Raw genomic sequence first — 25,442 nt, 5'->3', positions numbered from 1 at the left:
CCCTTTTCACACCATAAAAGGTGTGAAAAAGAGTGTGAAATAAGAAACATTTCTAGAGCTCACATAGTGTGAAAATAGTTGGTAAAATTTCACACAAGTTGAAAAATAGTGTGAAATAATTGTGCTACACAAAATTGTAAAAATGGTGTGAAATATCCCATAAAAAGGAGAAGAATAAATGTTTAATATATGTTTTATAATAGATATCAATGTCTTACAGGAATATTTTGAACACATTTTAATACGCTTCATATTTTCTCTTTGAAATTTGTTTCATACATATTTACTAAACTCCAAATACTTAAAAATATACTTTAAATTTAAAAAATCCACTTGTAATTGCTATAGACAAACATGGCTTTCTCTGGATCCTCAACACCAAAAGACTTGAGAAGCTGTACTGAAAGCCACTGTGTCACCATTGAAAACCAACAGTCAACATAGTAACAGCTGCTTCCTGCAATTGCTACGTAAATTGTTGCATAGGACGTAAAATGACTTTGAGGTTTTAGAGAAATAATAATAGAAGGGTGGGTTCCCTAAATAAATTTGTAGCATGAAAAAATGAAGCAAGGACCAACCCTTGTGAGATGGACTAGCAAAATCTACCTAGGAATATGCTACGATTTTATTCCTTGGAATTCCTCAGAAGAAAATTGCTTGTAACGGCTAAGAATTCTTAGGATTTTCCTAGGATTGCAATATAGAATTTCAGAGGAAATAATAAACACAGAATCACATACAATGAAAACATTCAAGATTCTTTTTATTCAAAGTTTAGGTGCATCACATTTTTTTGCAGGATAATGTAGTAAATACAAACATACAATAGAACTCACAGCCTGTGATTATTGTCTATTTGTGCGAAATCCTGGACTTTAAAAATCAGTCCCATGTATGCCAGCATAACTAATATATTAAGTATATGGAGTCCCATTTAGAAGAGTTCTACTGTTAAAAAGAAATTAGCCTTAAAAAAAATGAATGGACTAAATTTCCAATTCAAGCACTCCTAGTGCCTCAGGTTAAAGCAAAATAGCATAGGAAAAAAGGATACCAGCTAGAGTAGAATTAGTACAATATCCTAGAAGCCTAGACACCATTTAAATTCGAACTTAGCACGATAGCTTGAAAAGATTAACTAGTTTCTGCATATGCAGGGTTCTACTGTGATCAGAATATAAAAAAAATATCTGAAAAAAAAAAAAAACTACAGGTACATTAGATAAGCTTATTCAAAATAAATATCTGGACAAAGTTTAGGTGCAAGATTATATTTCATTAAGCAAAATTAGGCAAGTGTGTGCTTCTAGAAACAGTTCATAAAGATATAGGCGCTTCATCATAATGTACTTCAAGAACTTATGTCAGTGAATCAGTTTACAAAGTTTTAAGCTTAAAATTCGATTCTAGCGATTTACTTATTGATACATTCCTTGTACCTCAAATTTCTTTCTTTCCTGGCTTTGCAACTCGAGCACATTTAGCTTTCTCTTTCATATGTCCTGCAAAGATAATAAAAAGAAACACAAGTTGAGAAGTCCGCTAACGAACGATGATTAATCCTAGAGTTGGTCGCAAAAATCACATGTATTATTGATCGTATCACATTATAAAGCTCATTGCACACTAACCTTTAACTTCAATCAATATTCTGCTCATCAAATTCTTGAAATAGGTAGATTACGCGTAGAAAAGACGGGCATAAACGGCTATCTATTTGGAGGCTACAATAATGTGGCGTTCGTTCGACCGTAATGGCTTTGCGCCTTGGGCTCAAGCCCCGCTCGGCCACTAAAGCAAAGGAGGCCCGGCACATTTTGGTTTTACGGCGGGCCCTGCTGAGCCGTCTTCTATCTGCAAAAAGCGGGACTTCTTTTTTTTTATTATCTCAAGTAGCATTAAAACTTCTAAAACTTCTTAACAATTATCACCCTTTTCAAATCCTTCTTTTCAATTGCAGTACTAATTCTGAAAAAAGTACACCACATAATAATCACGTTTCTTATTGTTGTTTGGTGAGGTCTGTTCTGGTGATGAAAATGTTCTATTATTATTTTGTAAGAATTTACTAATAAGTGGTTACTAAATTACAGAATGCTTCAAATCTTCTTCCTTAGGGTTCCTAAGATTTCCAATCCAAATTCTTCCGATTTTCTGGTCTATCGCTTATGCTAGGAAATCCTAGGAATTTTTAGGAAGTTTGATTATTCTCTTCACACCTTTAGAGATCGAACTTGGGAAATCTAAGGCAAAATCTAGGGAAAAAAAGGAATTCCTAAAAACCTTAGAAATCTATTGGAAATGTAAATAATAGGGAACGCCATTTACGTAAGGTCAAACCTCGAACATATTTTAGTAGAAAAAAGAGAACGTGAATAGGTGAATGGTAATAAGCTTGATGAACACCACCACATTTCTATAAACGAGTAACCTCACTCCCGTACTGTTAATCAAGCTGTTATCATATATAATACAGTTATCACTAAAAAAGTGTTACTATTGTCAAATAAACACTAAAGGGGCCTTACATGTTTTATAAACAAAATATGTTTTTTTTCACACCAATCTCGCACTATAGTCAATCAAGTGATTTAAGTTTCACACCAATTTCACACTGGTGTGAAATAGTTGGGGAAAAATTCACACTAACAAAACTTTCACACCTTTTTTTCACACACAATTTCACACCATTTCTCCTTTCACACAAACTTTACACTATTTTTCACATCCTATCACCCAATAGTGTTGATCTATGTTGGGGGAAGAGAGGAATAAATATACAAATAAACAAAAAGTCAATTGGGAGCGGAGAAATGGAGAAATGTGACTCTATTTAAACAAAATGTTACTCTATTCTAAAACATTTATAACAATAATGCAATAATAACTTGACTGAGCACTTTCCTAGTATTTTTCCCTTCCCTATTACCTTTAGGATTGATATAAAACTGTTTTCTTTACAAATTTATTATCGAAAAAGCACAAGTTTGTTGTTATCTTTATATAATTTAAGTACTTTTGATCTAATAAAAACCTCTTCCCCTTATAGAAGTATAGAACTTGTATCAAAGCTACATTCTGACCAGCTTTGCCCTTGAATGAAACAGCATTCTAAAAATATAATGATATAGTTATACATTTCAGGTGCCATATGGAAGTTTTGTCTATCACATACTGGTAATACTCCATCACCAAGGATATTACAGTCATGCATTACATATTGGTGCACCCACCCTTTAGCATGTGGCCTGCTGTTATAGAAACCCTGGATCCACACATGCTAATGCTACTCCAAAATTAAATGCAATGGAGAAGAACAAATTTACTTGGGAAGCAAATTCTAAAAAAAATCCTTGACATTACTGAAAGTAGTACTAAAAGAAAATGTCTTATTTCAAACCTAACATATTTTAATTTATTTAGGGTGCAGAGGGGAAACAGCAAATAATATCAATTGCATACAAAAATAGTCAGCAGAGAGAAAAAAAGGAAGAAATGGGAGTATTTCTTTGATAAAAAAAATAACAAATGCAACAACACTCTCCTAACATTTCCCCTTTCCTCATTATCTTTAGGTTGATAGATAAATGTTTTCTTTACAGATTTATCATTGAGAGCAAGTATCTTGCTCTAAAAAACCTATTACACTTATACTGTTGTATAAAAGTAAGAAATCCCCTACTATATTATCTTAATATTTGCCTATTATTATGCCTTCCAGCCTTTAGAATCAATCATGGCCCTCAGGTAGTCCTTGGTTGGTTTTACCTAGATAAAAGTGAAAACACTTCATTATTTTTTTTCTTTCAAAACAATATTTTCATCATGCCATTTATAACCTTACTAATTTTCGACAACTATTTGAATAAAAATAAATAAACACATTAGGAAGTATGCGAGATGCAGACAATATAAAAGCAAAAGCAATATAGGTAAAAAGGGTTGCATTTTGTTTGTTTTATTTTCGAAGAGAAAATTCTTTTGTAATTGTAAAGTTAAAGTTAAGTTATGATAATGTTAAAAAAAATGTTGCTGTATCTTTGAAAAGACTAAATACACAGAATATAAAGACAAGAAAGGTATTCTTTAGCAATATATGATCAATCAATCAATCATTTATTTTTGCACTATTTGAAGGATGATATTTGTCAGCCTTCCTTAAATATCTCAACGCAGTCAATAAAGTATAGAGAGAACAAAGAATATCAAAGGATGTGTTATGCTAAACATGTTTGATTAGACCACGAATTCTCAAAGCAAACTCTAGAAACAAATGTATAAATCCAACAAGCTAAGTGGCATTGATACAGTAACTAGACTACTACGTATTTCTGTCGTTAAATTCGTACTTACCGTGAGGAATATACGCCTGAATTTATAGAACTTGTAAGTATTTACGTATTTAAATCAAAACAAGGATATATGACTTTGATATGGCATCTTGACGTCAAACTAAAGCTGGTACGGTGTCTGAGCGATTGGTTATGGAAAAAAAAACCCGAACAAACGAGCATTATAAAAGCACAACAATAAAAGAAAAATAACTTTCATATTCTCAATACAAATCGTCGTCTAAAACTCACCTTGGCAGTTTTTTTTTTCGCTTTCTGTTGTTGTTGTGTTGTTCGCTTTTGTTGTAAACTGTGAAGTTGTCGGATTTCTGCTAGCAAGGAACTCGTCGACACAAGCGAATGATTTTTATAGCTGAAAACAAACATCAAGGCCCTTTCTTCTCAGGATCTCCTTACATAAATTTAGACGTGAATGAATATATAATGGTAATGTAGATCCTCCATAGTCCTCCTCTATAGTCCTCTTTTTAGCTGTTGCGACGGGCGGGATTCACGAATACTAGGGTAGATTTTACTATCGACTCGTACTTCAGACAAAACGGTTTCTAAATGACTTCAGTCCATTTGAATCCGCATATTTTCTCATTAAATACTGCCTTTTTTTCTGTGAACATACGAACTTTGAACTAGTAGGCAGTCTTCGGACAGTCAGTGTCCATGACATCAGCGCGATGAACGTTGGCATTTCTTTCCATGACTAAAAAGCCCGATGCGCGAAGCACATGTGCGACCACATGAACGACAAACGAGGACAGACGTCTGAGATGGGTTTGATCCAGTTCGAATTTCGGATGCCTTTCTCCTCTGCCTTCTCTCTTCGGCCTCTCTTTTCAGCTCTAACTCCCCTGAGTTGAGTGCGGCAGCACATTCAGACCTCCATCTGCTGCGATCCTCGGCAAGCTTCTCCCAGTTGTCCACGTCGAGGCCGATTGCGAGCATATCACGCTTGCATGAGTCCTTGAAGCGGAGCTTCGGGCGTCCTACAGGTCTTGATCCGTGTGCAAGTTCGCCGTAAAGAAGATCTTTGGGAATACGGCCATTTTCCATTCGACAAACGTGGCCTAGCCACCTCAACCTGCGTTGACGAAGTAGGGTAAAAAGCGTCGGTAAACCTGATCTTTCGAGGACCTCGTTATTCGTAACTTTATCCGACCAATGGATACCGAGGATGCGGCGAAGACATCGCATATGGAAGGTATTTAATCGCTTCTCCTGCCGCGCGTAGGTGGTCCAAGATTCGCTTCCGTATAGGAGAGTACTCAAAATGCAGGCGCGATATACGGTGATCTTCGTCGAGATGGTAAGTTTCTTGTTCTCCCACACTCGAGAGGAAAGCTTTGTCATTGTTGTCACTGCTTTACCGATTCTTTTGCCGAGTTCGACATCGAGGCATCCGTTGGCGGAGGTGGTGGAGCCAAGGTAGGTAAACTGAGGAACAACATCTAGGGTGAAGTCGTTGATGGTAAAAGTAGGCGCAATTTCAGAGCCTAGGTGCATCACTTTCGTCTTCTTAAGGCTGATTGCAAGACTGAAGTCCGCACAAGCGTTCGAGAAACGGTCCAAAAGGGACTGTAGCTCACTCTCACTGTGTGCAACCAAAGCAGCATCGTCAGCGAAGAGAAGATCACGTATCGTGCACTTGCGGACTTTGGTCTTAGCACGTAGTCTCGCTGGATTGAATAGTTTCCCGTCTGAGCGAGTACGTAGAAGGATGCCTTCATCAGCAGAGCCAAATGCATGTCTCAGAAGGACGGAGAAGAAGATGTTGAAGAGGGTTGGTGCCAATACACATCCTTGTTTAACTTGTTTAACTTGTTTAACTTGTTTAACTTTGAACTAAAAACACATAAAAGCGTAAGACCGAGAGGGGCCTGAGAGTTGCGCGACTGGATTACTGGCTGGGTGGCTGATTTGTGACATCACAGGGTAACCGCGCGATGACCACAAAACCAAGTCGCATAACTTACCACATTTCTATACCTATGGAGCTCCGCGGGCGGCCTGCGGCCGCGCTGGCTCCGCTAATAAACGCGTTAAGAAAAAGGAGGCTTTGCTTTGTGATGTGTATTGTATTCAGAATAACCGGTATTTCTAACGTAACGCGGAACCCCTCAACTGCTCAAACGTTAGAAATACCGGTTATTCTGAATAAATACACACCACAAAGCAATGAGAGTTTATTGTGACCTTTATTCTAGGATATAAGACAATTATAGGACAATTACAGGAGGTGATAAATCGTGAAAATATTCGAGCTAGTTACTGGGATTGACTGGAGACTGACTGTGAGGTTGGCTATGCCTGTCTGTTTGTGAAAGTTGTTTTACCAGCTTTTAAGCAAAGCAATTCAATCGAATCAAAATGTAAACATATGAACAAGGATTGATATTAACCAAAAAAAAATACTTGCAAAATAGGTAATCAAACTGTCATGTCACCCATAGTCCTTAATTTGTCAGGTTAAAGCAGTTAAAATTGAGAGAGTCGTTGTTTAAAAAGTAATTTAAAACACGCAGTGCATGTTGCAGTGCTACAAAAAGGTTAGTGAAAAAAAAAGTAAGAAGACCCATTTTTAGCTGTGGTTGCAAATCAGACAGCCTTTGTCACATCAACCGTATGCTAGATCAAAGGTAAACCCCCGTGAGCCAACTAATAGTTAATTTTATAATTTTAAATTGAAGCTTTAAATGACCAGAAAGGCGTAATGCGCCTTTGAAATTGTTATTTGTTGTTGTGAACAATAATGCTATAAATTTTAGTGAAGGAAAGAACCACATACGTCCGATCTTCAAGATTTCTAAAAAATGACCATGTTAAAGTAAATGATTTACGAAGTTTGGCGATCAGCTTAGAAACTTTGAGTAGAACAGCCTTCAACCCAAACCCCCAAATGCACTGTTCGGTCGTATTTCTCCCCAGAAGCTCTCTTCCACCATATCAATATTTTTACTGCGTTTCCTGAAAAAAATGTGAAAAAATTCGGCTAGAAAAGTAGCTCACGCTAAACATTGAAATGTTTCAAAGTTTGTGCTCAAGTACAGGCTTGGGTTTATTATCATTGAGCTAGGTAGTAAGCTTGATAAGTTATCTCATCCCTGTGAAACGATGACTTAAAATGGCGTCGCATGGAATCGAGGACGCCAGACAGTGGCTTATGCAAATGTGCATCTGTTCTGTAGACTGATTATTAGATTTAGAAAGAAAAACAACTAAAAGTGGAAGATAAAAAAAAACACTGCAGCAAAAAAAATGGGCTTCTATGATTAGCTAGAGACTCTCTAAAGAAATAATTTTGGCGGGATTCGCATACCTGTCAACCTCTGAAAATCTTAAGGCTTGAAAATTTTTGGGTGGAGGGGTGGGGTATATTCATTTTTTGGGGGGAAGTGGTGGGTTTAGCCTTGCAGGCGTTTGCAGTATAGAAAGCTCTCACGAACAAATCCACGTATTGATCTCACGAGGGTGTTAGATTAAGTGTGCTACGCAAAGGAATTATTGTTTCAAATATTTTCAATTATAGAAAATAGGCAAAATGACAATTTTCTATAGAATAATTTTTCGGAAGCAATAAAAATAGCTAAAAAGCGGGAGATTTGGTGCTCAACGCGAGAGCGGGAGAAGGGGTCCAAAATCTTGAGACTCCCGCCTAATTAGCATTTTTGTAGCTTGAAGCAGTCATAAAAATCCTTGATATGAGAGTTCATCTTTTTCATGAAAGCCTTCCAAGCTATGGCATGGCCTTGTGTATTTACAGTGTAATTAACAACTGTACAATGGCTTAGAATACCTGTTAAATTGTCTAAATGCCAAATGTGAACGTAGTTTTCCTTACATGTCCTAAAATAATTTTTGTCCTAAAATAAAGTTTGTTGAGAACAGACACATCATTTACATAACTATTGATGAAATGCCATAGTCTTTTGCGCAGCTGTCCTTCCTGTGAGACTAAGGATGGCTTTGGTAAAGACCTATAGTCGAGTGGAAATAGAAAAAGCAATCCCTGATCTAGCTTCTAGAGCAGTTGTTTAGCAGCTGCTTTAATTCAAAGGAATCTTATTAGCAAAAGGGGGGGGGGGGGGGGATCAGGTATGCCTACCTGCCAAGTTCTCTATAGGTCACTCAAAAAATAAGAGCAAAGCATTACTTATTATTCAAAGGACACCCTTTTTTCATATCTGAAGGCACTAATACAAATGAAATAGATATTTGACTTGTTACTTTCCAAAAGTTAAAATAAAACACACAAAAACCTGGAAGTGTGATCCACCTTTGAGATGACATTCTACAACTACATTCGGTGTAGGGCCCTAAGAGCAAAATCAATTCAGGAATATCGTTTCTTTTGAATTAGTTGTGCTGATTTAGAAGTGGATTACAAAAAACTCTTAAATAACAAAATAAGGATTTGTGAATATATAAAATAGAGTTGGCCTACGGCTGATCAATTGGGAACCACAGCAAAGTGGACTTAGAATTACGCTTGCTCTGACTTTGAAAGCTAATAAATTCACTTTACAAAAACCAAACTAATGTTGATGGATTTTATAGAAAGTTTACTTGAATCTATACTAAACATTTTCTTTCAGGATTTTTAAATAAATGAAAAACAAAAAAGAAAATGGTACTCATTCAATTCTTGTGGATTCCTCCTGATAGATATCTTCAAGAAACTACGGATGTGCTAGAAAATTCCTCCCTTCAAAGCAGAGATAGCCGGTCGCCATTTTGTCCTTTGGCGGATAAATTTCTGGTGATAACAGATCAATAATTACTCGATCCCCTGCCGAAGTACTATCGGCTCAAATGCTCATTCAGATATGAAATCAATATTTATCCACTCGACCTCCGTTATACGCTTGAACCATTTCCGACTAGATGCGAACGAAAATACCTCACAAAAACTTTAATAACTTAAAAAGCTTTAGGTTAGACTTGCTGATCTTCAAGACGCATACACACAAAAGCATAACAAAGAAAATATTTAATGTTGTGTAAAAAGCGATAATAACAAAAACCAGTTTTGAAACCAGTCTTGAATTCATAGAGGCTGAGACACACTTTGCCATGCAAAGTAAGCACTATGTAGTGTGCATTAATTCATACGTTTTTCTCTCTTTTAAAGACATAATGGTTGGTTTCTTTATTTTTGGGGGCTTGCGAAACAAAAAAAGATAGATTGATAATGCTAGACAGCAAACTCTTTAACACTTTGTATGGTTTGAGTGGAGAGTTCAAACCCCATTCACAATGAAATATAACATACTAAAATTGAGTTAAAAAAAGCAAATGCAGTTTGGAGCTTTTTTACAGTGCTTACACCGGCGTCCTCGGTAGACTGTGATCGAAGTGTGTTGGTTCAATGTCTCAAGTTAATTAGTGACTACTGAAATGTATAAAAAAATATTGCATTTTTACATGCTATGGTTGAGTTCTCAATTTGCTGTTGCTGCACAGATATTCGTATTTGGAAGTGTCCCATGATAATTCTATGCTTTTTGTTATTGTCCGTCTCGTCTACTGGGGTTCTATGCCAGATTTCTCTGAGGATGATGTAAATAGCATCCTCATGTTATTTTATGACTTTTCCCATGAATTTGATTACTTTTCCCATGTTTTATTGACATTTAAGTCGAATATATGTTTTGTCTATTTTTCAAAGTGATTATTATAATATATACATCACACGCCCGAAAATACAGCGTTGTAACTCTTATTGTTGTTATTATACATCACACGCCCGAAAATATGGCGTTGTAACTCTTATTGTTGTTATTATACATCACACGCCTGAAAATATGGCGTTGTAACTCTTATTGTTATTATACATCACACGCCTGAAAATACAGCGTTGCAACTCTTGTTGTTATTATACATAACATGCCCGAACATACGGCGTTGTAACTCTTATTGTTGTTATTATAGGTACCCTGTGGTGAAGCGGAAGAAAAAATGATGTACGCTACGCAAAATAATTTTGGTTTTGGTTCTCCAATAACAAACTTATTTTAATCATATTCAGAATAATATATTCAATCAATATTATTACAGTACAATCTCAGTTAATATCTTTTTAATAATATATGATAATTGGGTACCCTGTGGTAAAATGGCGAAAATAAGAACATAGGAGAACTTTTGTGCAGTTAAAAATGACATACTACTCTGTCATTTAAGAGCAAATTTTTTTGTGTTGAAATTACTTTTTGGTAAAACACTAATGAAATGGATTACAACACTCAAATTTATTGAATCCTAACAATTATTTCCATTTTTCTTGTTCTTAAATGTGCTTTTACAATTCTGATATACATTTGCGAGATATTAAGATTTATATTTAGTAAATATTACCATGATCACCTCGGAATCTTTTGTTTTCTGAGAAACGATTACAAGCAAAATTCCCTTGACAACAATAGATGGTTCTAAATTTCCCTAATGTATAAATGATGAGGCAGATTTAGTTTCAAAATTTCCCTCACGCATTAATGACAAAAGAATAATTTGTCTTCTGAATTTCCCTCTACATCATTGTCTGAGAGAAATTTTGAACCAAGGTGCTTGTCTTCTAGTTTCCACCAGGGAAACAAATAAAAGGCAGCAACCTGCTTAGCCCAGGAATAGACCCTGCGCCAAGAGGGCAGGGTACTTGATCTTGTGATACCTTAACAAGGACTGGATCCCTGTGGGATGATTTTGATTTCTGTACGCATGCATACTTATGACGTCAAAGAACAAAACTGTAGAGCTGATTGTATTTTTTTTAAAATAATTTTGAATGTGTGAATATTCATTTAAGATTGTTTGTGCAATTAAATAGGGTGGTCTCTAGAGAGGTAAAAAACGATGCATACAAAAGCGTCAATTCATTTAACAGTGTTCGCTCATATAACGTAAGATTACAAAGTAATAGCATGGCATCTCAGGTAATTTAGTGATTAAATGTCCCTCTGATTGCGGCGTTGGGACTTCCCTAATCATCCCTCGGTTGCGGGGACATTTAATCACTAAATTCCCCTCGTGCCATGCTATAAGTTAAAATAAACCCTTCTGGCGTCTGGGATATTGGCAGATAGTGTGCAAGGAAAAGAAATGGTACTGTTGTATTACGCCATTTTATAGAGTATGTAATTGTCATAGAGTATGTCATCTTTTTTTGTTGATCACATGTCCTACACATGCCCTAGCTTTTCAGCAAATCAAAAATCACTTCCCCAAGGTTCCCTTATAACACAGTTTGTGAGCCTGTTGCAATAAAATCCTAATAAAGGTATCTTTTTGCCTTCTCTTAGTCTCAAGCAAAAGTATGGTGAGGTTTTTTCATTCCAAGTTGGTAGCTGGAAGGTTGTTCAGGCTGGTACTCCAGAGGCTATTAAAGAAATCCTCATCTCCAAGAGTGCTGATTATGCTGGGAGACCCCCATTTTATAGTTTCTTGGTGGAGACATTAGGTGGGTACACAAGTCTGTTGTAAAGTGTGGGGGGAGGGGAAGACATTAGGTGAGTACACACCTCTGTTGTCGGTGTGGAGACATCAGGTGGGTACACAAGTCTGTTGTAAAGTGTGGGGGGAGGGGAAGACATTAGGTGAGTACACACCTCTGTTGTCAATGTGGAGACATTAGGTGGGTACACAAGTCTGTTGTAAAGTGTGGGGGGAGGGGAAGACATTAGGTGAGTACACACCTCTGTTGTCAGTGTGGAGACATTAGGTGAGTACACAAGTCTGTTGTAAAGTGTGGGGGGAGGGAAGACATTAGGTGAGTACACACCTCTGTTGTCAGTGTGGAGACATTAGGTGGGTACACAAGTCTGTTGTAAAGTGTGGGGGGAGGGGAAGACATTAGGTGAGTACACACCTCTGTTGTCAGTGTGGAGACATTAGGTGAGTACACAAGTCTGTTGTAAAGTGTGGGGGGAGGGGAAGACATTAGGTGAGTACACACCTCTGTTGTCAGTGTGGAGACATTAGGTGAGTACACAAGTCTGTTGTAAAGTGTGGGGGGAGGGGAAGACATTAGGTGAGTACACACCTCTGTTGTCAGTGTGGAGACATTAGGTGAGTACACAAGTCTGTTGTAAAGTGTGGGGGGAGGGAAGACATTAGGTGAGTACACACCTCTGTTGTCAGTGTGGAGACATTAGGTGGGTACACAAGTCTGTTGTAAAGTGTGGGGGAGGGGAAGACATTAGGTGAGTACACACCTCTGTTGTCAGTGTGGAGACATCAGGTGGGTACACAAGTCTGTTGTAAAGTGTGGGGGGAGGGGAAGACATTAGGTGAGTACACACCTCTGTTGTCAATGTGGAGACATTAGGTGGGTACACAAGTCTGTTGTAAAGTGTGGGGGGAGGGGAAGACATTAGGTGAGTACACACCTCTGTTGTCAGTGTGGAGACATTAGGTGAGTACACAAGTCTGTTGTAAAGTGTGGGGGGAGGGAAGACATTAGGTGAGTACACACCTCTGTTGTCAGTGTGGAGACATTAGGTGGGTACACAAGTCTGTTGTAAAGTGTGGGGGGAGGGGAAGACATTAGGTGAGTACACACCTCTGTTGTCAGTGTGGAGACATTAGGTGAGTACACAAGTCTGTTGTAAAGTGTGGGGGGAGGGGAAGACATTAGGTGAGTACACACCTCTGTTGTCAGTGTGGAGACATTAGGTGAGTACACAAGTCTGTTGTAAAGTGTGGGGGGAGGGGAAGACATTAGGTGAGTACACACCTCTGTTGTCAGTGTGGAGACATTAGGTGAGTACACAAGTCTGTTGTAAAGTGTGGGGGGAGGGAAGACATTAGGTGAGTACACACCTCTGTTGTCAGTGTGGAGACATTAGGTGGGTACACAAGTCTGTTGTAAAGTGTGGGGGAGGGGAAGACATTAGGTGAGTACACACCTCTGTTGTCAGTGTGGAGACATCAGGTGGGTACACAAGTCTGTTGTAAAGTGTGGGGGGAGGGGAAGACATTAGGTGAGTACACACCTCTGTTGTCAGTGTGGAGACATTAGGTGAGTACACAAGTCTGTTGTAAAGTGTGGGGGGAGGGGAAGACATTAGGTGAGTACACACCTCTGTTGTCAGTGTGGAGACATTAGGTGAGTACACAAGTCTGTTGTAAAGTGTGGGGGGAGGGGAAGACATTAGGTGAGTACACACCTCTGTTGTCAGTGTGGAGACATTAGGTGAGTACACAAGTCTGTTGTAAAGTGTGGGGGGAGGGGAAGACATTAGGTGAGTAAACACCTCTGTTGTCAGTGTGGAGACATTAGGTGAGTACACAAGTCTGTTGTAAAGTGTGGGGGGAGGGGAAGACATTAGGTGAGTACACACCTCTGTTGTCAGTGTGGAGACATTAGGTGGGTACACAAGTCTGTTGTAAAGTGTGGGGGGAGGGGAAGACATTAGGTGAGTACACACCTCTGTTGTCAGTGTGGAGACATCAGGTGGGTACACAAGTCTGTTGTAAAGTGTGGGGGGAGGGGAAGACATTAGGTGAGTACACACCTCTGTTGTCGGTGTGGAGACATTAGGTGAGTACACAAGTCTGTTGTAAAGGTGATGGGGGAGGGGGGGACCCTGTGTTTGTTTTGTTTACCGCTAAGTACATACCACCCTGTGTTTGTCTTGTTTACCGCTAAGTACATACCACCCTGTGTTTGTTTTGTTTACCGCTAAGTACATACCACCCTGTGTTTGTTTTGTTTACCGCTAAGTACATACCACCCTGTGTTTGTTTTGTTTACCGCTAAGTACATACCACCCTGTGTTTGTTTTGTTTACCGCTAAGTACATACCACCCTGTGTTTGTTTTGTTTACCACTAAGTACATACCACCCTGTGTTTGTTTTGTTTTCCGCTTAGTACATACCACCCTGTGTTTGTTTTGTTTACCACTAAGTACATACCACCCTGTGTTTGTTTTGTTTACCACTAAGTACATACCACCCTGTGTTTGTTTTGTTTACCCCTAAGTACATACCACCCTGTGTTTGTTTTGTTCACCGCTAAGTACATACCACCCTGTGTTTGTTTTGTTCACCGCTAAGTACATACCACCCTGTGTTTGTTTTGTTTACCGCTAAGTACATACCACCCTGTGTTTGTTTTGTTTACCGCTAAGTACATACCACCCTGTGTTTGTTTTGTTCACCGCTAAGTACATACCACCCTGTGTTTGTTTTGTTTACCGCTAAGTACATACCACCCTGTGTTTGTTAAGGTGGTAAAGACATTGCCTTTGGAAACTATGGTTCAGCCTGGAAACTTCATCGCAAACTCTTCTCCACTTGTCTGCGGCAATATGTGTCCAATGTCCCCCTCCTGGAGTCCTGTGTTGGCGAACAAGCAAAAAAGCTGCTTAAGTTTCTCGAATACCAAAAAGAACAACCTTTTGACCCCTCAGATATACTCATGACAAGCATCGCTGATGTGATCTGTGGAATTACATTTGGGAAATACTTTGGGTCTTGGCACAAAGATTTCAAAACATTTCTTAAACTGACCAACAAATCATTTGGAGACACTGAATTGAATGATCAACTGTTTCTCCTTGATTTGTTTTACTTTACGAGATATTTCCCATTCAGTGCTTATAAGGAGAATCAAGCAGATTTTGATACAGTGCTGGGAATTATAAGAAGAGTTCTAGAAGAGGGAAAAGCACATTATGACACTAAACAAGTTGATAATCTCATGATGGGTCTTCTGAAGGCCAGGTCTGAAGCCGAACATGAAAATGAGGAGGAAAAGAAAGCTCTGCTATCTGACGATTACTTGATTGGCAGCTTATATGATATGATGGCGGCAGGATACGAGACAACAGCAGCTACCCTCAAGTGGAGTATTGTGTACCTGGTGAACTATCCTGATGTACAGACAACAATTCAAGCTGAACTAACCAAGGTGAATAAGGTTAACAGTAGCAAGTAAGTAAGCAAGGAGTAAGTTACCAATAGCCAGGAAGTTATTTTAGTACCAGGCCTATAGCCAGGAAGTTCTTGTAGTACCAGGCCAATAGCCAGGAAGTTCTTGCAGTATCAGGCCCATAGCCAGGAAGTTCTTGTAGTACCAGGACCATAGCCAGGAAGTTCTTGTAGTATCAGGCCCATAGCCAGGAAGTTCTTGTAGTACCAGGCCAATAGCCAGGAAGTTCTTTTAGTACCAGGCCCGTGGCCAGGAAGTTCTTGTAGTACCAGGCCAATAGCCAGGAAGTTCTTTTAGTATCAGGCCCACAGGTGTTTGGAAGAATCTCCCCATTCACTTGAAAGGTCCACTCCGATAATTGAAAAATAGGCCACTAAATGGGTCACAACCCCCTCCCTGTTCAAATACAGGGCCAAATCTGGTATTCTTAACCCATTGACTCCTGGCTATTTTTGAGCTGAATTTACAAAAAACAGACTGAAAACAGATACCTCCCCCCCCTATTCTGAGTTTTATACAGCCTGTCAAGGTCAAACAGCTGCACCTAGTCAGCGGTATCCAAACTTTCCAACAGTGCTTTGCGGTCCCCACTTTTAATCCCTCGTCGTTGTGCTGAAGCCAGCACAAGTTGATGGTTGCTTGTATTTTTCATCAAAAATACAGCTATGAGCATATTAGGAGAGTGTCTCAGGACATCATGAAGTCTTTTGGGGCATAATTGAGTGCTTTGCTTATGGATATTTGCAAGCAAAGGTGGATTCATGATGATTTTTTCTTGTTTGGCTTTGCCTGGATGAGAAAATAATTTTCTAATGAATCACCACAGCTCTCCTAAATGCTGTCTTTTCTGAAACCAAATTGATTCCAAAATTGTTTACACTGCTATTCTGGGTCTGTATGACCTGGAATAGATTTGTTTGGCTTCGGGGTAAAAAGACTTCTAAAAAACCATCTGACTTTGGGGAGAGGAGTGTTGACTGGCCCTCCCCTCGTAAATTTTCCCCTGGATCTCCCAGAATGCTTTGCAAAACGTAAAGACATCTTCGTGGTTGTACAATCCTTCAAGGAGTGGACATTGTGTTTTGATGCCATGGAAATGTACCTGGAGGATCAGAATAAAGGTATCTATTTGTGTCTTGAGCTGTGTTTGCTGATCTCTCTTCCTTGTGTGGTATTTTGAGCGTTTTATTGAGAGGGGTGATTCTGCTTTTCTCTCCTTATTCGATTTGAGATTTGTCAAAGAACCTGTGCTATTATTTGGCTTAAGAGTAGATGCCAACACCTTGGTTGGATGCATATCTGCAAGACCATTTATCCCTTAGACTGATGCCTGAGTATCTTCATCTTGTTGTGTTTAGTTTGCATTTATGGATTTTTTGGGTTGTGGGTACTTCCCAAAGCCGGTACAGGCCGGTTGAGGGGTCAATGTGTCTACCAACACACCCTAAAAATCATGCTTGCCTCACTGCCTGAGAACAATGCCTTTTTCGCAAGCTTAGGTGCATACAACAGTGTAAGCAAATTCTGCTTGATAGACAAACAACCCTCCTTTAAGTTATGGCTGATATTCTAACAGATAATTCTTATGTTAAAACCATTGGGGAAACCACAGGGAGCCCAAATTCTATGAAAATATTTGCCTTTATAAATTCAAAGCAGCAGTGTCAACCCACTTTTGGTACTTTTCCTGTATATTCACCGTCAAAGTAATCTTATCACAAAACCTTGCCTGAATCTGATGTTTTCTTGGGCATTTTTTCCTAAAAAAGCTATGCATATCATCCCTATCAATGAGTCCAGTCATGTCCAAGTAAAAAAAATTCTATTTTCTAGGTTAAAGATATTCACTTGCTAGAAATGGCATATATGTGATCCAATCCACTGGTGTATGTCACAGCACAAGTCTAAAAAGGTCTAGTTATTTTGATTAAAATCTAGGGATGGTTGATTAGCCCATTGACTCCTGGCTTTTTTTGAGCTGAATTTACAAAAAACAGACTGAAAACAGATACCTCCCGGTTGAGGGAGGTACCTACAGGCCGGTTGAGGGGTCAATATGTTAACATGGACTATTTAGTGTCAAGTCAATGGATGACTTTTGGTTTCTATTGTTATTATTATTAATATATAGATTTAGGCACTGCCTAAAAGCGGGGCCAGCATACATTCAATTTGAGCCATATCATAATGCATTATGTGAATCACCATGATGAAGACTTCTGAATGAAGATAAGATATAGGTGCCAAGAAAACCTGGTAGCCTCTTCAATGAGTTTGTATATATATTTACTAGCAGATACTTGAGATAGTTTTTAATTTTCTTTAATTTGGAAAAACTTATGTTGTTTATGGAGGTATAATAGATTAAGGAAAATAGAAGAACTGAAACTGAATTATAGTTTCTTACAGCAAAAATCGGTGCTTTCTTCATTCTCTCCAACATTTATAACGATATTCACCCATAAAGCACATCTCCCTACTCCCATCTAGGTGAATTGAATAGATCATTCTAACTTGGTTTCAAAATTTATCTTTAAATATTTGTTTATTATATTAGTCTGGTACAGTATTTTATAACAAGTTTTCATTTGCAAAACTATTAATCTATCTTTTTGTTACTCAAGTTATCCTACTTTTCCCTTAGCTGCATTAACTTAATGCAGCAATATGCAATGCCTTATACGTACATCCTGCCCTAACATCATGTCCCCAAGCTGGCAGCTTGTTTGGAGCTTCTTTTGTGGGTGGATTCACCTGAAAAAGTTTGGAAAACAGCATTTGAGTCAAAACTGTATCAAAACATTGAGGTGCCCAGGGATATTCAAGATATTTTCATGTGGAATATTGTAAAAAGGATCATAGGCATAAAGGGAAATTTGTAGGTAAAATAACCTTAAATATGAAACTTTTTTTCTGAAGTCAAGAATTTTATGACAGTAAAGTATCTTATGGTCATGTCAAATGTTCTTTGTATTAACAAAATTACTAATACCGTCCCTTGATATCTTTCACAAAAGAAAGCTGGAGTAGCTTATTTCTTGTATTTAACAACATTTTCTTTGATTGAAAAAAACAATTACCACATGATTTCCCTATTGTTTTTTTATGGAAATAATGGTGAACAACCTAGCTGAATTACTCGTTAGGTAAGGTTTGTACTTATAACAAGCTTAAATAAATAAGTTAAGAATGCTTGAGTGAGTACACTTAAATTAGGTTGCTAGAAAAATGTCAACACAAGGAGTTTTAATCCTGCGAAACGCTAAAAATAAAGTCTTACTTACCTCCTTTTCCGAAACCCATCGCTTGTCCTTCCGTCCATCGTTTGTACGTCTTTATTTAATAAAAGTGTTAAGTTTATCGATTTTTTTTTTCTTGGTTTCAGCCACGACGAAAAAATAATGCAAAAAACAATATTCACTGTGTTGGCCGCGAGTTGCAAGAGCAAAAACGCGCGAAAAATTTAGACGCAGGGTTCCCGTGATAGTGCAAGCACAAAATACAGAAATTCAAATTATTGTAGGTTTTTACTGTAACTGTGAGGGTTCTCTAACGGATTTAGCAATCCCAGATAGTGCAAAAGTGTATTCATTTTTAATTTTTTTTTTTTTTTGTTGGGAGACGTATAGCGAAATTATCGCAAAATTGGCTAGCGGGCGAGCACAGGCTACCCGCGCGATGACCAAAAGTCGCATAGTTATATACCATTTCCCCATACCTATGGAGCTCCGCTATCATTATCATTATCAATTATTATCATTAATAATATTATTAATTGATGGCCATTATTGCCCCCACCCCGCTACTGTATGCTTATGTGGCTAAAGTGTTTTGTCATAAACATTTTTTCCCCTTCAGGTTGTTGGACCAAATAGAATGCCTTCCATCAATGACAGACCACACCTGCCGTACACACAAGCTGTCATCATGGAGACTCTCCGCCTTGGTAATGTAGCAGACCAGTCGATCCCTCACTACACCCTCTGCGACACCACCCTAACAGGCTACCGCATCCCAAAGGACACTGTAGTCAATGTGGACCTGGAGGCTCTCCACCGACACCCAGTGTGCTGGGACAACCCAACCTTGTTTGAGCCACGCCGACACCTAGATGCCAATGGAGAGCTTGTTACTTCCCAAGGAAACTGGTTGCCTTTCTCGGCTGGCAGAAGAGTGTGTTCAGGAGAGGCTCTGGCCAAGGCTGAGCTGTTTTTGTTCTTGTCCTGGATGCTCCAAAAGTTTCATTTTGTCCCAGAGGAGGGGGAGGGTCAGACTCCACCCATTATCAAAGCCGTGAAGGGGTTCACTCAGAACCCAGCACCTTACAAGATTAAAGCTGTGCCAAGGAATGTAAACAAGAGTAGCGTGCATTACAAATGACAAAGTGATTTAGTAAGTCATGGCTATTGGTCAGGCTCCACCCATTATCAAAGCCGTGAAGGGGTTCACTCAGAACCCAGCACCTTACAAGATTAAAGCTGTGCCAAGGAATGTAAACAAGAGTAGCGTGCATTACAAATGACAAAGTGATTTAGTAAGTCATGGCTTGTTTAGAAATGAGACTCAGGAAACTCAAGGTTTGGCATTCTTGTTGTGTGTTAGAAGCAAAAAAAAAAGATTTATTAGAGGCTTTTCTTATTGAGAAGAATGACATTTGGATCTTCGTGTACTCCCATCAATTTGATGCCTTGTAGGATATACTTTTTGAATATCCATTTTATTTATGTTGCGCACTAAGCAACAGGGTAGTAAGATAATTACTGTATGTGTGAATTTCTCCAGAATATTTCTTCCTTATGGTGGTAAATGGAAACTATTGGGGGATGGGGTTTTCCAATGCTTGTTATTTGGGGTTAAATCAACCTTCTTTTATAATAATTATGTCTTTGGAGAGTATGAATTTGTTTTAATCTGGAATAACACAATTGCTGTGTGTGCTGGGACAAATAACCCATAGAATAGGCAGAGTTAAATCAATTTATCTCATAATTACAATCATTATAACACTGTTAACAATAAAATATACAAAACACCAAACTGACATTGTGATTGACATATTCACGGTTAAAGGACCTGCTCTGGCATTGGTGTAACCCATTTATTAGTGTGATACACACTTTCTCCAACATTCCACCCTTTCACATCTTTCATGATCAAAGCTTCTAATTCTTCATTTTCTTTCAGACCTCTCAGTACCCTGCAATTTAGAAATGTTTTCACTATGTGCAAGTGCAAAACAAATGATAATATTAATACACCTTAGTTCCTAATGACAAACGTTACACCATAGCTCATTACAGTAATTCCTAAAGACAAACATTACACCTTACAGTAGTTCCTAAAGACACACATTACACCTTTGTTCCTAAAGACAAACATTACACCTTTTTTCCTAAAGACAAAGATTACACCTTTGTTCCTAAAGACAAATATTACACCTTTGTTCCTAAAGACAAACATTACACCTTTGTCCCTAAAGACAAACATTACACCTTTGTTCTTAAAGACAAACATTACACCTTTGTTCTTAAAGACAAACATTACACCTTTGTTCTTAAAACAAACATTACACCTTTGTTCTTGAAGACAAAAATTACACCTCAGTTCCTAAAGACAAACATTACAACTCAGTTCCTAAAGACAAACATTACACTTCAGTTCCTAATGGTGTACAATGGAATGTCTGTAGTTTGCAGTAGGTCTAGGTTGACTGTGTGTACAGTGTGTTGCCCCAATTACAGACAGTTTTTGCAGTTAGCTCCATAAGTTTTTAGCAATAAAAAGAACACTTTTGATATTTTGCCAGTAACAAGATTAGACCATAACCTAATAAAATACTTATAATATATATAAATATATTTTTTTAAGTTTAGGGTGCCATGCTTGAAAAGTACGGTATGTGTCCTTGATTTGCCCTAATCCCGGCCACCTGGCCCTAACCTGTAACCTGTCTAAATAGCCATCAGACTAAATATTTGTAACTTTTTTACAAGCTGATAATAGTGTTGCAATTTTTTGCGAGCATTGTCTTTATCATATGATTGCACAAATTGACACAACGTTCAAAATGTAGTTTAAATGCAAAAATTAATTCTAATTATTTTTTAAAACATATTTCCAATAAGCAGTCTATTTGTGTCCGTGGTTAAGCACACTTTGTGAACATTTTCAAAACGCTTTCATTCTTTTAAATTAGTAGCGAGATCAAAGAACTTCTATTGTAAAAGTATTTTACTATGCTTCATTCCCACCAAACAAGTCGGTATTTTTTCCTAATTTACCAGAAGGACTGGTTTATGTAAAGCGTTTTTAAATTCACTGCACCGTTCGAGAACAAACGTTCGACTCACCTTCAAACAAACTTGAATTTTCCCGCTGGTAATAACGCCAACAACGTGTGAGTGTGAAGATTTGTTGATAATTAGGCCACGTAAGATTTTTGCTTCCGTATATTTTAAACAGGCTTTCGATGCAAACTGTCCGGAATTGGGTACCGTCTAGAATTGGGGCAACACACTGTACTGATAATTGAGGGTAATCAAATGGTTTTACCTACCTTCTATCACTTTCTGCTTGTAAGAGGGGCAAGAGGGCAATTCTTGCTTGGAGTTGCTCCTTCCTTAGTTCACTTGAATAGAAAAAAGAATTATTAGAATACAATATTTCCCAAAGCTAAATGCTACAAAGTGTACACCTTGTCTATTAGCACCTACAGTACATACACTTCTCACTTGTACAATAGTCTGCCAGTAGCTTCTCTTAGTGCAACACACGCAGCACATGATACAGACCCAGAATAGCAGTGTAAACAATTTTGGAATCAATTTGGTTTCAGAAAAGACAGCATTTAGGAGAGCTGTGGTGATCCATTAGAAAATTATTTTCTCATCCAGGCAAAGCCAAACAAGAAAAAATCATCATTAATCCACCTTTGCTTGAAAATATTCATAAGCAATGCACTCAATTATGCCCCAAAAGACTTCATGATGTCCTGAGACACTCTCCTAATATGCTCATAGCTGTATTTTTGATGAAAAATACAAGCAACTATCAACTTGTGCTGGCTTCAGCACAACGACGAGGGATTAAAAGTGGGGACCGCAAAGCACTGTTGGAAAGCTTGGATACCGCTGACTAGGTGCAGCTGTGTTTGACTTTGACAGGCTGTATAAAACTCAGAATAGGGGGGGAGGTATTCGTTTTCAGTCTGTTTTGTGAATTCAGCTCAAAAATAGCCAGGAGTCAATGGGTTATTATATATTTGATAAAATATGATAAATGGGTACCCTGTGGTAAAATGGCAAAATCTTTGATCAAAATTTTCGAGATGTTCCTCCACGAGAACTTTGGACAACTTTTGGGAAGTTAAAGACATAAGTACTACTCTGTCATTTAAGAGTGAAATTAATTGTGTAGCAATAAGTTTTTGGTAAAACACTAAATTGACTGGACTAAACATCAATTTCAACTACTTGAGGCCAACTTGAGGCCAACTTGAGGCCAGCGTTTTAATTCCATTGTATCCTGATCACAGAGCGCCTAAAAGTTCTCTTTGAAGATCCTTGAAGTTTGTGGCTGGCATTATCTACAATGCCGCCTTACAAAGAAGCGCGAAAACGGCTCCAAAGTATGCGCCAATTTCTCAACAATTCGCACGAAATTGGTCAAACTTATATGGTCGATATCTGCAAACATTTAGGTATTGTGGAGTCCTGTGGTCTACAAGAAACGATCGAAAAAACTAAAAACGTCATAATAGCAGAACTTTGTGGCTAAAATCCAACATCTACTTCAAAAACAACTTGACTGGGAATTGGGAGGTTTAAGGTAAAACAGGGAGATTTGATAAAAAAAACCGGGAGAGTTGGCAGGTATGATACTATAGTAAGTGAGAGTAAATAAGTAAGGTACTTGTGCCGATTATCAGCCACTTCCTATTATCGGCCACCTGAAAATAATGTCAAATATTTCTTAAACTATGAAGAACAAGCCGAAAATGACCAATCAATACGAAGAAACACACCCGTGAAACATGTTTTCGAAAGCCTTTTACTATTGTTTATTATTTCCTTAGCTACGACAATTTATTCATACGCACCGTAAAATAGCGTACAAAAAATTGTCTTATAGATGAAAACGCAAGGACAAAAAGAAGCTGTAAAATTCTCCAACATTTACCGATCGCAATGAAAATTGATCGGGAAATCGGCTATTCTGTTGTTGATCTCCCAGGGTGCTTTCTGGTCTTTTTTTCTTTGTTGTGGCCCTCGGTCACATGTCCTAATATCGGCCACTCAAACGATTCAAGACAAATTTGGGCGATTTGAGCGATTGCGAGTTTCGCCGTGCAGTGTGACACGCGCGTGTAATGTCAGTTTTCAATCACTTAGTACGGAGCCAAATGAAGCTTAAATTAGAATTGAAAAGCACTTTTGCAAACTACATTTGTCAGGAATTATTGTCTGTGGTATTTTGGCTAAAATGAACCAAGTTTTCTGTGCTATTTTCCTGAAATTGGCGAGTGGCCTAAAATAGAACATGCCTGGCCGATAATAGGTAAAGGTGGCCGATAATAGGAAAGTCAAACACTCTGTACTAGTTATTGCAGATCTGTCAACTCTCCCGGATAAACCGGGAGCATCCAGGTTTTGCAGCAAATCTCCAGGTCTCCAGGTTTAACGCTAAATCTCCAGGTTAAGTCGTATTCTCGGAGACTTTAAGTTGTAACTGCCCGAAGACGTCGTGATGATGAATAAAATGTTTTGAAAAACACAACGTGTGAGTTATTTTTGGCGAATTGTTGAGAGTTTTTAGGGGCACTTCCTTCGGGATTCATAGGGTTAACAAACCTAGTGGAGAAAAAGCTGAAAGATATAGCTCCACTTGACGTTCAGACGCAAGCATTTAATTCGCCAGGTGAGTAAAATCGACTATTTTGCGTTGCCAACAAACAGCAAATCTTAAAATTCCCCACGTTTTCCACTAGCATTGAACCTTTCCTACACTTTTAGAAAAATAATTTTGTCTTTTGCATTAGCTGGAGCATAAATAAATGATTCCACTGTAATGAAGTGGATTAAAAAAAGTTGCTGGAAACAACCGGCCAAAATATATTAATTTTTAAAGTAGGAATTTAATTAGGTCTAGGACAATTCATTCATGGCCGATCAGGCAATTTCGACTCCTGGGGGAGGGGCTGGAGTTGTCACTTTTTTCCGCACAGATCCCCTGCTATATAGACACCAGTCCTTTTTCTTTAGTTCGCTGGGCTGGCAGATCCACAAAAGGAAGTAATTAAATGAAAGAGAGAAGAAAATTTCATTGACCGGTCGGGTCCATGGAGAGTTATTCTTCGAAGATCTGTATACAGGGATGCTCCGCCCAGACTTTGGACCTATATAGTGAATTGAAAATGGTGCCTCATTTATTAATAAAACGTAAAAAAGCACCCTTTTTATAAAGTTGAAAGCAAAAACACCGTTTTTTTTATCGTTGTTATGGAATTGTGGTGGTGGAAAATGGGGCATTTATGAAAATGTGTATTATGATAAGTAAAACTGTTTGCATTGTTATTAAAGTTGTAGCAAAATAGACTAGCTAAACCTAATAAAACAGTGCATTATCCCGTATGTCAAATTCAAATTCAATTATCACTCAGGCCTACCCTCCCCCTCTCCCCACCCCCCACATACGCGAACCTCCCCGGAGGAATCTTAAAAAAATTGTGGGTTGACAGGTATGTTATTGTTTCCTCTCTAAACAAACCGTTTAATTGAAAATGTTTTTTCTAGAATACTTATGTCGAATAGTCAAAGAATCTTCGTTGCAAATTATCGGGAACGAATTTGTTTTGTTCGCGAGATATCTTAGCGTGAACCTAAAGTGGCCGATAATAGGCACGAGTACCTTAACAAGGTTCACAACCAGCTCAATGAGCCAACATCTGAATTTCGTGCTCACCATCTTTGTCTATTGCCGCGGATTACCATGGCAAAACCTCCAGTCATTACAGCAGCACCTCCAAGAATAGTTAGCCACCCAGATACTCCTCTTTTGGGAAGGTTCTTCGTGAAACCAAGGGGAGCATACCCGCCTTTCGGGGGCAACTCTTGTTTAATGGTCGCCATCTTGAAGGAAGCGCGACGTTCGCGGGGCTTCATGGGGC

The 25,442-nt window shown here is 38.3% G+C and overlaps 2 protein-coding genes and 2 long non-coding RNA genes across 5 annotated transcripts in view; 1 reads left to right on the top strand and 3 right to left on the bottom strand.

The window, feature by feature from the left end:
* The window catches only part of LOC5511823 (steroid 17-alpha-hydroxylase/17,20 lyase), a 24,191-nt gene extending 3,877 nt beyond the window's left edge, over nt 1–20,314 (top strand). Inside the window, exons 2-5 of one of the 2 annotated variants that reach the window (XM_032381149.2) lie at nt 11,645–11,802; nt 14,574–15,256; nt 19,136–19,606; nt 19,749–20,314. In XM_032381149.2, the coding sequence (XP_032237040.2) occupies nt 11,645–11,802; nt 14,574–15,256; nt 19,136–19,606; nt 19,749–19,799 (1,363 nt within the window). In that variant the 3' untranslated portion in view covers nt 19,800–20,314. Of the gene's footprint in view, nt 1–11,644; nt 11,803–14,573; nt 15,257–19,135 lie in introns of both variants that reach the window. The other variant, XM_001632149.3, reaches the window with a different exon arrangement.
* LOC116617934 lies at nt 750–2,900 on the bottom strand. Its single transcript, XR_004295946.2, has 2 exons — nt 1,635–2,900; nt 750–1,505 (listed from the first exon to the last, which is right to left on the bottom strand). It is a non-coding gene; the product is annotated as an uncharacterized LOC116617934 (long non-coding RNA).
* LOC116617935 lies at nt 17,804–19,136 on the bottom strand. The gene is made up of 2 exons (XR_004295947.2): nt 18,562–19,136; nt 17,804–18,031 (listed from the first exon to the last, which is right to left on the bottom strand). It is a non-coding gene; the product is annotated as an uncharacterized LOC116617935 (long non-coding RNA).
* Nucleotides 20,241–25,442, bottom strand: LOC5511822 (NADH dehydrogenase [ubiquinone] 1 alpha subcomplex subunit 13). Its single transcript, XM_001632124.3, has 3 exons — nt 25,238–25,442; nt 21,834–21,905; nt 20,241–20,474 (listed from the first exon to the last, which is right to left on the bottom strand). The coding sequence occupies exons 1-3, from the start codon at nt 25,435–25,437 to the stop codon at nt 20,342–20,344; spliced, it is 405 nt and encodes a 134-aa protein (XP_001632174.2). The 5' UTR covers nt 25,438–25,442; the 3' UTR covers nt 20,241–20,341.

The sequence above is a fragment of the Nematostella vectensis genome, chromosome 5, assembly GCF_932526225.1.
Source record: "Nematostella vectensis chromosome 5, jaNemVect1.1, whole genome shotgun sequence".
In the NCBI taxonomy this organism is placed as follows: Eukaryota; Metazoa; Cnidaria; class Anthozoa; order Actiniaria; family Edwardsiidae; genus Nematostella; species Nematostella vectensis.
Note: the sequence above shows the minus strand (reverse complement) of the source record. Positions and strands in the feature narration are given on the sequence as shown.

Bases quoted from the DNA above. Each gene is read 5' to 3' on its own strand.
- LOC5511822 (XM_001632124.3), bottom strand. From the start codon at position 25,437: ATGAAGCCCCGCGAACGTCGCGCTTCCTTCAAGATGGCGACCATTAAA. The intron at 21,906-25,237 runs GTGAGCACGAAA...TTTCTATTCAAG, and splicing joins CGCGGCAATAGACAAAGATG to TGAACTAAGGAAGGAGCAAC. The intron at 20,475-21,833 runs GTAGGTAAAACC...TCTAAATTGCAG, and splicing joins CAAGCAGAAAGTGATAGAAG to GGTACTGAGAGGTCTGAAAG.